The sequence below is a fragment of the Trachinotus anak genome, unplaced genomic scaffold (assembly GCF_046630095.1).
Source record: "Trachinotus anak isolate AG129_WGS33_773 ecotype Australia unplaced genomic scaffold, CSIRO_AGI_Tana_v1 ptg000003l, whole genome shotgun sequence".
NCBI classification, from domain to species: domain Eukaryota; kingdom Metazoa; phylum Chordata; class Actinopteri; order Carangiformes; family Carangidae; genus Trachinotus; species Trachinotus anak.
Window position 1 is genome coordinate 3,409,035 of NW_027273854.1, and position 13,041 is coordinate 3,422,075.

Below are 13,041 nucleotides of genomic sequence, written 5' to 3' on the forward strand. Positions count from 1 at the left end.
GGATTGCGCCATCTACTGGTGTAACAATTATTATTTTTTTGGTAATCATGGGCGTTTTCATCATTAGATTATAAAACTATAAACTTGGGAAATCTTCTGTTTTAAGTACGTTCTTTGTGACTTCTCAGTAAAAAAAAGTAAGAATTAAAGTATGTAAATAAAGAGTGTTTTATATGTTAAAATCTAATGACTACAGACACAGATTTAAACGTGTGTGACTGAGGTCAAATTAAGTTGGACTTGTATGTAAAATAATGTTGAGCAGACGCATCTTTTCAACAAAGTGTCCGTGGCCATATTTTCCTGCTGTGGAAGGGAGGCTCCTGTACGGGTACGTGCGTGTGCCCGACGACACTTACGTGAACGCGCACGTAGCTGTCAGTAGGAAATGCAAGCGGTTGGTGCTGGATGTAGCTCTGCCGCTGTGGTTGGATAAATTAAACAAAGAAAGTCCGTTTTGTTACAGAATGAAAACTGTTATTTAGAAGATTTCTTGAATTTGGTGGTCGCAGCGAGTCCGCATGTCTAACCGAGGTAATGGAGACGTCCAGCTAGCTGGCTAGGCTAACAGAAACAGAACACTATCAGCGCTAATGCTCATAGTTACACTAGGCTAAAATAAGCTAACTTAGCTAGCTGGGAACTTAGCTAGCTAGCCCGCGGATTGCAGGACTTCTGCTCTTCCAGGTCCTCGCACCGTCTAGCGGCTCCTGCCCCGGTCTCGATCCTTCGTGTTTCAGTTTCACGGAGGAGGTTGCGGAACCGGAGCTGTGGCGGGGGGACGTGTGGACAGGAACCCCCTGGCCACCCAGGCGGACGGATCACAGTGACACGCCGGTCGCGGGTGAGTTGAGAAAGCGGGGTTGAAGTTGTAGTTGACCGGGGCAGCGGGGTGGACAAGGCCGTGGACGCTGCTCGGCCGGGGCCTGGCAGACAGGAGGGTGTTGACTATTAGCTATTAGTAAACCATTTCTCCTGTGTGCTGAATAGGGAAGTTGATTCGCCCTCGAGTGAGGCCTCTAAAGAGGCTGTGACAACTAAGTGGCTGGTGTTATTAGCGTTAGCATATCCCCGATAGCTGTGTGAAAGCACCGCTACAGACATTAACCTGCTTCATCAGCACAATACTGGATCACCGTGGTTTTCCGGGGCGCTTTGTTGATAACGTTAAATGCCAGTGCACCGGTCCAACTCTAAAGGAAACTGTTCCTGTAGCTATGTCTACAGCTTTTCTGTCACTCGGGCCAACTCACCGTTGAAGTATTATTGTGGTTGTAGTTGTTGGTTTAAGCTTTTTGATTTTTTAAAATGTGACACCCGCTGAAAGTAGAGTGTTTTTCTGTGATAAAGCTGCTGAATTACTCATTCACCATCGTAAAGTCAATTTACTGCATGTTACAGGCTTCTGTGTGTAGCAAAAGGGGAAATGTAGCTTCACAAAGTTGATGTCATAGTTTTATTGTTGGCAGATTCAATATATCAAAATATCACATCTGACACTACGAATAAAAACAGGTGTAGAAGGGTTGGGAGGGTGGTAAGAATTGCATGTGGGTTTGTGCAAGTCTACACACTGTACCCCAGAAATTTCCGTGATTTCAAAATATAGTTCACTTCTTTAGCTGCTTCTCCAATCTAATTCTCTGATTCAGTTTTGAGAAGAGGAACTATTTGCTTATACTGCACAGAACTCAATGTTTGTGTTAAGTGTTGACATTTAGCAGGGTCATAACTTTCTATTGAGATGATTTGTATTTGCTGTCAGTCTGAATATGAAGAAGAGATTGCTGATGATCCAGACAGCGAACGGTTTTATTTATTAGTAGAGTTTTGGCTGAATGGATGGCTGCCTAGTAAACTCACCTCCTTCAATTTTCTCTATTTGTAAAGGAGAGCTCAGAGTGGAACCATGGCCGAACTCTCCACCTTATCCCCATCACCCCCTGCGCTGGGTGATCCTCATGCAGCTCCCTCCATCCCTCCGTCCTCAGCAGCGCCCCCTGCTCCCAAAAGCCCTGTGTCTGCCCTCTATAATGACAAAGCTTTGACTGGAAACTTTTCTGCAGCGCAGTCAGGGGGTTCACCCTTAACTCCCAAACCACCCTTGAGTCCTCCCAAAAACCCTGCTGAGACCCCCCTCCCATCACTGGTACATGAAGCTTCTCCACAGAGAGAGGAATCGACGGGGAAAGATGTAGAAACTGGAGCTCATGTCATAAAGCAGGAGACAACGTCTAGTGATCCAGACCTGCTGAATACTGAAACAGAGATCCCGGCACTATCTAGTGAGCCACTGGCTCACAGTGAAGTGCAGCAGGCATCCCCCTCTCCTGATCTCAATCCTGGTCCTAATCTCTACCCCAATGTGCAAGTCACCCACAACCCAAATCCTGTCATGGAAGGTGGGCAGTTTGCAGCAGGCCAACCCCAAGCCACTGCAGGTTCCAATCCCACACCTGCTCCTCCAGCACCCTTAGATCCGGCAGCATCAGCACCAGCTGAAGAGGAGAAACCTCAGCCACTTCAACAAGCACAAAACCCTCAAAGTCAGCCTCCCCCTCTGTCTCCAAAACCTGACGCTCCCAAGGAACAAGGGAAAGCAGAACTGCCCAGCACCCCCACCAGAGCCGAACACTCCAGTCCTACTGTCCCAATGATCCACGAGCCAGCCTGCGCCCTCCCGCTGTACAACCCCAACCCCCGTCCGGCCCCCGATACCCTCAGCTACCTGGAGTCAGCCAGCCTTATGTCCGGGACGTTGGAGTCTCTGTCTGGTCTAGGAGAGGATGGGAGCTCTGTGGGCTCAGACTCGGAGATCAACGGCCTGACTGTCAGACGCACTGATAAATATGGCTTCCTAGGTGGGAGTCAGTACAGTGAAGGCTGGTAAGTATTAGGACATTAACTTATCACTCACACTTCTGGCCAATGTGCAGAATATCGATCATGTCTACTGTTTGATTTCATTACGTTTAACAGTTAAGTCTGAAATTAGAGACTCATATTCAGCATGGCTGCATGATGGAGGGAAAAAACACACATCCCTTTTTTACACTGAGGTTCTATGCAGACAGTTTGCTGTTTGCAATATGATACAACATTAGATCATGACCAGAGAGTTGTTTTACACAGATGAGTCTAAATCCTGTCTGACTATCTTCCTTTTAATCAGCCACCTCGCCTTCCCTGAACATCTTCTTCACTCTGTCATCCATCTGCCCGCAGATATCTTCATGTCTTCTTCTTCCTCTCCTGCTCTGCTACTCCAAACATATCTGTCTGTCCTTTATCTGCCCTTGGTCTGACTCAGATAATGCTGAGAGTGTTTTAGTGACTCAATATGTACTGACTATGTGTCTCTCTGTAGTATCACACCCATCTGCTCTCTTCCTGTCTTTTTTTTTTTTTTTTTTTTTTTTTATCTTTGTCAGATTTGCTTCTAGTTTTCTGACAAGCTAATTGCTCTCCCACTGTTGAATAATCAACATTTTATTGATTTACCATCAGTGGTGGCACTGGCAGTGTATTCTGGCCATGTCCATCTGAGCAATTCAGCGCAATATTGTGCAAATGAACGCAAGAGAGACTCTGAGCAAATCCACTTGTGTCATCAGATTGTTGATAGATTCTATAAACACACCAGAGCGCTATATTTAGGAAGATGAAACAAAGACGACTACCCCCCCGCTTCTGTCAACGATGGTGTAATTTTATATTACTCACTATTACAGTGAAAAGGAAGTTCGGGTTGAAGTTGCCAGACAGAGGGAGATGAAGTGGATTGACATGTTCTGCAACTGGGATAAATGGGTGAAACATCGCTTCCAGAAGGTATGAACAGCCGCATCTCAGATGTTCCTGTTAATTGTTGTAGATGTTCTTGATTGTACTTAATTACTTTTACACTTGACGTTGTCTTTCAGCTGATAACCTGTGTATCTGTTTGTGCATTGTAGGTGAAGTTGCGCTGCAGGAAGGGCATCCCATCTTCTCTCAGATCCAAAGCTTGGCAGCTACTGTCCAACAGCCAAGAGCTCCTGGAAGCCAACATAGGGAAATTTGAGGTATCACTGTGACAATATTGTTTTTCCTTTTTTTTTAACTTACATTATCAAATAAAAAAGGCTTAATTGTATTTAAAAAAAAAAAAAAAGATTAGAATGTGGTCATCAGAGAAACACACAGGTACAGTTGATTACATGTAGATTCAGGCACGGTTGCCTCTTAGACTTTAAGAAAACAGGAGAAACAAGGAAGAATGTTAAAAACAAAATGAGCATGAATCACCGTCTCATTTTTCACCCATGTGTTTCTGAAGACGATGGGAATAAGTCACCTTTGTATGGAGCATATAGGGTCGACAGATCCTTTGAGAAGGGCCTAAGTATGGGGGGTGGGGGTGTCTCTCAGAAGCCAGCGCTGAGTAACATTCCTCTTACTTGCAGCCACAAGGATCTTCAGCAGGCAGATATCATTTTACACTTTTAGCCACATCTCCAACTGTTACCATATTGTCAACAAAACCAAAACAGCAGAGACAGCTGCTTTTTTAGATTCTCATAGTCTTGAAAATACTTTTTAACCCAGTTCACCACGAATGCACTGACATGGAATCATGAAAATTCAGTTTGATCTTTGATTCTATAAATCTGCTCTCTCTGGTAATTTCTCTCTCTTCATGCTCAGTTGGTTGTAGCTGGTCTGAGAAAATTTAAGGTCTGTGAAGAAGCCACAGTATTTTGATTGAGTAACTGGCTCAAAGTTGGGACCATTGTAAAGGGAAGTTGTGGCTGAGCAGGGCAATTTCAGCTCCAGGGGTGCTAAAGGGACGCAGGCGCAGACCCAGCGAGCTGTAAGCCTCTTATCAGAACCGGTAATCCTGCCTGTCAGAGCTCTGCCCCCATGTCCACCCTGGAGGGGGGTCTGGCCTCAGCTGGGTCTGGGTCCAAGCAGTCAGCTTAGTGTTGTTTACGTTGTCTGAGAAAGAATTTCTGACTTTTCATTTGTATTTCACTGTTTAGTCTCTCCTATGTCATTTCATACAGGAGTTTGCTGTTTAATCCACTTTAATCTCTAATTTAGAAATTGATTGAATCAGTTAATCAGGATTTATCTAGAACTTGTGTCTAATTTTCTTCACTGCAGGAGCTGGAGAGAGAGCCGGGGGAGGCTAAGTGGCTGGACATTATAGAGAAGGATCTTCACAGACAGTTCCCCTTCCACGAGATGTTTGCTGCTCGTGGTGGCCATGGGTAAAAAAAAAAAAAACGAAACACACACACACTCCGTCTAATTGGCATAAAAATAAACACATTACTCACAAAAGTAACACCTTCACACTGAATACAAGCCACAGATATTATCTGCCCACTAGCAGACAATGTTATGATCCTGGACGGCCCTTTATCAAATCAAGTTTGTTCCCGCAGGCAACAGGATCTGTACCGGATCCTGAAAGCCTACACCATCTACCGGCCTGACGAGGGGTACTGCCAGGCCCAGGCTCCCGTGGCTGCAGTGCTGCTCATGCATATGCCCGCTGAGGTGAGTGGCAGAGCTGGGGGGGGGGCAGATGTCACTGGGTCTATAGGAAAAGAGAAGGATTTATCAGCATCACTCACGTATTGATTACTGAACAGACCGATAACTTTTCAAAGCTTCATAATTACTTGGCCTGTTATTGAGTTTTGTTGAAATTATCAAGAATTATCAAAATATCAAGCACCTGACAGTTCACTTCACACCTGAACATGCATCACACAACATGAATGATTTTACATGAGACAGAAGAATCCATTTTTACACAGGAGGATGAGTTCGCATCTGAGTTGCACTTTTCACGCTCCACTTTGTTCATGCTCGTACACGTCTGTGTAGAAATCATGTGTGTTTGGTGTTTCTCCCTCCTCACCTGAAAATGAGAGTCCCGCACCAGAAAAAGAGAGGGGGCATGTGTGAGATCGCGAAACGAAACTGAAACTTCACTTGATTCGGTTCTTATTTCATTGTGGCTGCTTACTAAATTAAAAATAGTAGCAGTTAGCAGACAGCGCTCCATTGACAGGCCGTTTGCGTCAGTTGACTGGGGGCCGAGGGCGACCACACAGAGCTGTGTCATCTGTATTCTGACAGCTTTAAACCTGAATTAATTCACTCCCATATGTAAATGTGTGTAGGCCAGTAGTTGCCAATGTAATACTCAAGTAGCAGTGTGTTATTTTTAATGACACTAAGACAGTTGTTGTGGTTTATGTCTGGTAGCAGCAAACTAAGTGTGTTTTTTTTATCTACTGAAAGTGTGTCAAATTTCACCTGGAAGGGTTTTTCTGTTTAACAGAACATGATTCAGTCCAGTTTGTTTTATTGGTCTTTCTTTCACCACATTCTTTGTCTTAACATTTGTTCATGCTTCAGCTCTGAATAGTCTGCTGGCAAAGTTGAAAGTCACCATGTCACTACACGACCTTGCCATCAGTTGCTCACAACAAACACAGGAAGAAGGAAGAGTGAGAAGATTTACTTCATGATTAATGTGCATATTGTTCTATTTTTAAAAGGGCCTCAAAAATAAAAAAACAGGAAATAAAAGCGGGAATTGACAGTGTCGCTGCTTCATCCCACTGCTTACTGGTAATAATCTTTCTCATAGCTGAAGCAAAACAAACCTTATAAAATGTAAAGGAACAAACAACATGTAGCAAACATGCAGCATCCAAAACACAACGGTGTGAAAAGTGGTGTGAGTGAGTTGTTTAGGTTCCTCTGAGGACTGTAGGTTTGTGGCTAGGCTAACAAGGAAGGTAACGTTCGCTGGCATAGCATTTCAAATCATGCATTCAACCAAATAATTTCACTGTGCTAGCAAACTTGTTTTTTTGGGGTCTTCATGACTATAAAAGCCTCAGCACGTTGTACAAACAAATACCACATTGAATAGAGCGAACAACGAGGCAGCAAACATGTGGCTAACAGCTGCTACTGCAAAGCTAACATGCAGAGAGGACGAGGCGGCTTCCCACAGCCAGCACATCAGCTGCAGACAGCAAGACAGTAAGAAGAAACTAAGGACACACAAATGTGACACCGCAAACTAACCAGTTAGGGTTAGTGATCACAAACATTAGCAGAACAACACTGATCTATTGGCAAAGCTAATGCTATCCCCCTGTCAAGCAGAAACAGAGAAACCTCTGCATCCGTCTTCGTGTCTGTCACCTCTCAGACGTCTCTTCACCATAGTCAGACTGGCCATTGGGACAACCGGGACAAATCCTGGTGGGCTGCATCAGCAAACAGTGGACCATCAACACATCTGAAAAGTCTTTAAAGTTTTTCCCGTCCCCATCAGCCTCTTTCCTGTCCTTCTGTGTGTGTCTGTTATTTGGCGAGCGACCCAGTCCCAGCGGGTAAATCCAGGGCTGAATTTCTGTCCTGGTCCGACTGTGCGGTCTCCACTGTTGGAAAGCCTCACTAATGTTTACGCGGCTCGTCGCTCTTGTCTGTTTATAGCACTTTTTGTGGAGTATTTGCAACCATCCCGCTGCCATTGGTAAACATTTCTTCTTTGCCACCAATCTTTCATCTGCAGTCCCAGTCAATCCCTTTCAAAACTGGTGGCAACAGGAGGGTGGGCTGCTTCGTCTCTTTCCCCTGGTAATATTTAAACTGGCACTATCCGTTCGCATGAACACACCCTGTTGCTGATTGGCTGGATTAGTGTTGTGTGTCTTGTTCAGAGCCATTTTGTTTATTTCCCATTTACAAATCCATGTGTAGGAAAACTTTATTTTTTTTCAACTCACACACAGATTGTCAGCTAGCCGACCACCAGGAGATGTTCATGGAGTCTATTGGATCAGAATCACTTACTCTACCTTTAAGCTTCGTCTGCAGTAAGTTTGAAAACCTGAACTGTTTTTGTTTGCCTCCTCACAGCAAGCTTTTTGGTGCCTCGTCCAGATTTGTGAGAAGTATCTCCCTGGCTACTACAGCGCTGGGCTGGTGAGTGAATGAACAAACTCCTTCCTGTCTTTGTCAGACCTTCGTCTGTTTCTCATCTTTTATTGAGACTTGTCGTTTCGGTCTTTTAGGAAGCGATCCAGCTGGATGGGGAAATCTTCTTCTCGCTGTTACGGCGCACGTGTCCGATGGCGTACCGCCACCTCAAGAAGTTCAAGATCGACCCGATTCTCTACATGACCGAGTGGTTCATGTGTATCTTCTCGCGCACCTTACCATGGGCCTGTGTACTGCGTGTATGGGACATGTTCTTCTGTGAAGGTATCGTTCAGATCAGAATCTCTCTCTCTCTCTCAGCCTCCCTCTGTAAGTTTACCTCAAAATGTGTCTGTTTCTCTGAGTATATGAGTCTCTGGCTGCAGGAGTGAAGATCGTGTTTCGTGTGGGGCTGGTGCTGCTGAAACAAATGCTTGGCTCCGTGGATAAACTTCGAGAACTGCAGGGCATGTATGAAACCATGGAGCGCCTGAGAAACATTTCACCTGACACTATCAGAGAGGACATACTGGTACAGGAGGTGGGTATTTCTTTCTCAGACATGTATACAAGTAAAATCTGCTTCTGTTTTTACTCAGAGACACGAGTTATGAGTCACTCTGTCCCGTAGTGCCCGGTCGAGTAATCTTCACTTCCTCTGTCTGTCTCACCCTTGTCTGATGTCGTCCAGATTATTATGCTCCCAGTGACAGAGGCGCTCATAGAGAGGGAGTGCAGCATCCAAGTGAGGAAGTGGAGGGAGTCCAGAGGGGAGCTGACACACCAGCCGGGCCGCCGGCTCCACGGTACGAGAGCCATCTATGAGTATAAACGCCGCGCTGCCGCCATCAGCTCCGGTGGCAGCTTCTCTTTCCTGGGAAGCCCGATCCCTCCACCGGGACCCCTCAGGGCCTCTTCCAGCCTTCTGTCACTTCCTGGCTTCCGCAAGTCAAAGGCTCCTTTCCACTCCGGACCCAAGAAGGGCTCCTTCTCAGGGCCGTCAGGAGTCGAGATCCTGCCTCCTCAGTCGCAGGCTGCAGTAACATCGAGCCCGGGCCGAGGCCCCAGCCATAAGCCCCCCATTCCTCCAGGGGCAGGTCAGAGGTCACCAGCACCTCACATTCAGAGCCCCTTAGTCGGGAGTGCGGCTGGTTCATCACGTGGACCCGCTCAGCTTCCAGAAGGCGCCTCAGCACAGGGGCAGCCTGCAGCTTCAGCCCCAGCACAGAACACACCGCCACCCAGCGCTCTGTCCCCCTCGCCTAAAATCGTCTCCGAGCAGATCACTCCAACTATCCCCTCTCCCACCGCAAACAACGCCCCTCTGCCCCCGTGTACGGATTCAAAAAAAGAAGTGGTGCCGGTGCCTGATGCCACAACTGGAGAGGAAGAAGGAAAGAAGAAGAAGAAGAGCAAAGAAGACAAGAAGAAGGAAAAGGAAGACGAGAAGAAAAAACTGAAGGAAAAGAAGGAAAAGGAAAAGGCAGAGAAGGAGAGGCTGAAGAAGGAGAAAGAGAGGCTAGAAAAAGAGAAGAAGAAAGGGGGGAAGAAAAAGGACAAAGGGGGAGGAGAGGCTGAAGACAAAAACGGAGCTGCAGCGGCGAGAGATTCGGCCTAGTTTTCCACCCCATCATTCCAGGATAATGAAAAGGGACGCTGAACAAAAAAAAAGAGGTCAGGGGAACAAAAGACCCCCAGAAACAGAGAGAGTGATTAATATAAAAAAAATGGGATGGCTTCCTGTATAATGCATCATTTCAATGACTTAATGTAGTCCCAGGACTATGGTGGAGAAAACTGGATCATGGTTTTAATAGCACCTCGGGCGGCTTTTTGCCCCTTGCTCTACGCTTTCTTTTTCACCGAGTTTTATTAAGATGGGACAAATTTCCTTTTTCAACTGGAGCTCAGGCTGTGAGTCTGAATCATTTTTCAGAAGATCACGGTCATTATCTCTTTTAGGTTTTTTTTTTTTTGTTTGTTTGTTTTTTTTCATTTTTATTACTTTTAATCAGATTGATGGCAGTTGGTTGGAGAAACATCGACTCAAGGGACTGTTGAACCGAACGTTTTCAGAAATAGTTACGGTGCCACAGAGGATGTAAATAAGAAGTCTACCTACAGTACATAGGATGTCGTCAGCTCGGCAGTTCTTATCTGTGGACAGGTTATCTGGATGACTGGAAAAAAACTAACAAAAAAAAAAAAAGAAAATCCTTGGACGTCGTTTCAAATGTAGGCACTGAAGACAGAAATGTTAGTAATGTTGTTGAGGATGTATTTATTGTCATGTTTAATGTTGTGAGTGAGTGTGTGCCTTAGTAGTACTAGTGAAATGTGTTACTGTTCTGTGTGTGGCCTCCTGGTTTTCAGTGTCCCTTTGCCTGCTTTGAACCATTGAATCCTTTCTGTGGTTCTTCCCAGACCTTCACCTTCTCCTGTCACTGGAATAAATCTGAACAGTGACACAGACGAAAAGAGGGAGAAAACTAAAAGTACACCCAGACATCATGTAGTGGTTGTTACTTTTAATATTTCATTTATGTGTGTTTTTTTTTTTTTTTTTTTTTTGTCTCTGACAAAACACACAGGGAGATTTCTTGTTTTTATTTCAGGCCCCAGTTTAAATTTCATGTGTCTGAGGTTGATTTTTCCAAAAAAAAAGAAAAGAAAAAAAAAAAAGCAGGCACGATATTCTCAATAAAAGGTCGTGTGGGAACACGTGACACGCAGCAGTGACCGTACACGAGTCCTGCCGACCAAATGTCCGTCTGTAAAATTAGTATTACTTTGATTTCAGCAAACAAAAATCATATATGCATGTATTTAGCCAAATTTCAGTATGGGTAAGAACTTCAGTTCATCAACCCATTAGAATGTGATTTCAAGTATCTTAAGAGAATGAAGGATGACTTTTGCACTTGTGATTTTGTCACAAAGCACCACTGAAGTTGCCCACTCCGTTAGCGTAGTGACGTAGAACACGAGAGTCTCAGCGGCCGGTGTCACAGTTTGAAACCTGCGTCCCGGGGACCTATAGGAAGCCACTTGACTGGAGGTGCCAGGTGTGCCAATGTAGCATTAACCTCTGATCTTTGACCTTCGGGCTCTGATGTATTTATGTATAAAGTGGTTAATTTAATCAAATATAGTATATTATGAATTATTATTATTATTATTTTGAATCTGAGTATTTTTCTATGTGAGTAAGAGACACCTGGCTGACTGGAACGATGGCCGACTACACAGTGTAGTTGCAGGGGGATCATTTGAAGTGTTTTATTTTTTAATTCTTCTTTTTCTTTTGCACGTTAAGTCCTCTGCTTTTACACAACAAACTCGACGCATGTCTTTGCTATTGTTTAAGTTTACTGTCATTGTTGGTTTGGTCTCCAGTTTACTGAAGTGCAGTATTAAACAGGCCTGAGTGGAAAAATGGGCCTCCAGCAGAACAAAGAGTGACACAGACAGAACACTTGGGAGTTGAAGGTCTTAATCGTACTGTATAATATACTAAGAGGTGATTTTTTGAGCTTTGAATAGTTCTTTAATTCAAGATCTTAAGTATGTCTGTCTCACCAGGTTGTGTTGTAACATTCATGATGACTTATGGACTAACTCCCTAACCTATTTACACTCAGTGTCTTGTACTGTAACATATTTATGCATTCATTAAGCGGCACTGAACCCCATCAGTATACGATGAATAGTGCCAGGTAGTTAGCGTAAAAACCATTTGATGGCAAAAAAAAACAAAAACATTGATGCTCTTTAACTGTACTGTTTTCGTAGTTAAAGGATTAGAGGGACTTGCGTGTAATTGTAGCCGACGTGTCCTCCACCTTCACTGTTCTTCACTGATTTCAGGTCCTTACATCACACACTCGCTCCCTTCTCTGTTTTGACGCCAGTGCATCTCCAGGCACAGATTAGTGTAGTGTTAGTGAGGAAAATCTGAACACATCTATGCAAACCTTCCTCCATCATGACTGTTGATAGTGTGTGTGGTGACAGCAGCACTGATTTCACCTCTGATCGTGATGATCAGATGGCATCCACGGAGGAAAAACAAAAACAAAAAAAAAACCCCGTGGACTACAATATTTTACGAGCAATACGTCCTCGCAGCTCATGTCTCGAAAACATTTCTCTTAGTTGAGAGGGCTCGATGATCAAATGAACCTCCTGCTGTGGAAGCACTTAGCGAATGGAGAAACCCACCTCTGTCAGGTCCTCTGTGCGTTTCCGCATCGACCCTGAATCGGTCGTTCCCGATTGCAGTGGATTGGGAATGATCCTACTGATGCAAACATCGACAGAAGCATTTCAGCTGTTCTTTTCCCTCCCCGTGCCGTTTCGTCTGTTGTGTTTTTAAGTTTACATGTCAGTCTCTCTCTGGCGAAAGTGAAAATAAAAATCATAGCTAATTGAATTCATTCCTTCAGATCTACAACTGATGTATTTAATTGATGATGATAATGACATTTGTGATGAGTAATAAACCATAATATATTAAATCATTACAGAGTTTTTATCGTTCTTGATGTTCATACACAAAAATCTAAATAAAAAAGAGTATTAATCACACTACATAAACTTAGAAAAGACAGTTGTTTCTTGTTTATAATCGAGTAAACGCATTTTATGTTTTTTTTTAAATATTCACAACTCTAAAAGTTACAGTTTTGCTTACTTTAGGTATTGCAAACAATGAAGTATTATGTATATATATATGTACATATGTTGTCTGATGATGTTGGCCATGGAAGGTTCTTCATCCCACAACAACATGGTTTATTACATTTGCTTGAATTTCATCTGAAACTACTTCTCTTTATTCTGGTCTTGCTCTTCCTCCTCCTCATCCTCCTCCACCTCTCAGATTATCTTCCTCCAACTCTGAACTCCCTTATATTGGTTTCATCACATCGTTAGCAAAAAGTGTGAACAGTTTTGAGTTGTGTGTAAGATAAGACGCCTGTGGTCACTGCACTTAGTTTGCCAAAAGAAAGTTTGATTTGATAATTAGTGTTTCAGCCATTCAGA

At 44.1% G+C, this 13,041-nt stretch overlaps 1 protein-coding gene across 1 annotated transcript; it reads left to right on the forward strand.

The window, feature by feature from the left end:
* The first annotated feature begins 350 nt into the window (after positions 1-350).
* Positions 351-10,209, forward strand: tbc1d10b (TBC1 domain family, member 10b). The gene is made up of 10 exons (XM_071466583.1): positions 351-844; positions 1,891-2,886; positions 3,732-3,831; positions 3,957-4,064; positions 5,146-5,252; positions 5,430-5,544; positions 7,936-8,001; positions 8,091-8,280; positions 8,382-8,536; positions 8,687-10,209. The coding sequence occupies exons 2-10, from the start codon at positions 1,910-1,912 to the stop codon at positions 9,611-9,613; spliced, it is 2,745 nt and encodes a 914-aa protein (XP_071322684.1). The 5' UTR covers positions 351-844; positions 1,891-1,909; the 3' UTR covers positions 9,614-10,209.
* The last annotated feature ends 2,832 nt before the right edge of the window (positions 10,210-13,041 follow it).

Bases quoted from the DNA above. Each gene is read 5' to 3' on its own strand.
- tbc1d10b (XM_071466583.1), top strand. From the start codon at position 1,910: ATGGCCGAACTCTCCACCTTATCCCCATCACCCCCTGCGCTGGGTGAT. The intron at 3,832-3,956 runs GTATGAACAGCC...TGTGCATTGTAG, and splicing joins TGAAACATCGCTTCCAGAAG to GTGAAGTTGCGCTGCAGGAA. The intron at 8,537-8,686 runs GTGGGTATTTCT...GATGTCGTCCAG, and splicing joins AGGACATACTGGTACAGGAG to ATTATTATGCTCCCAGTGAC.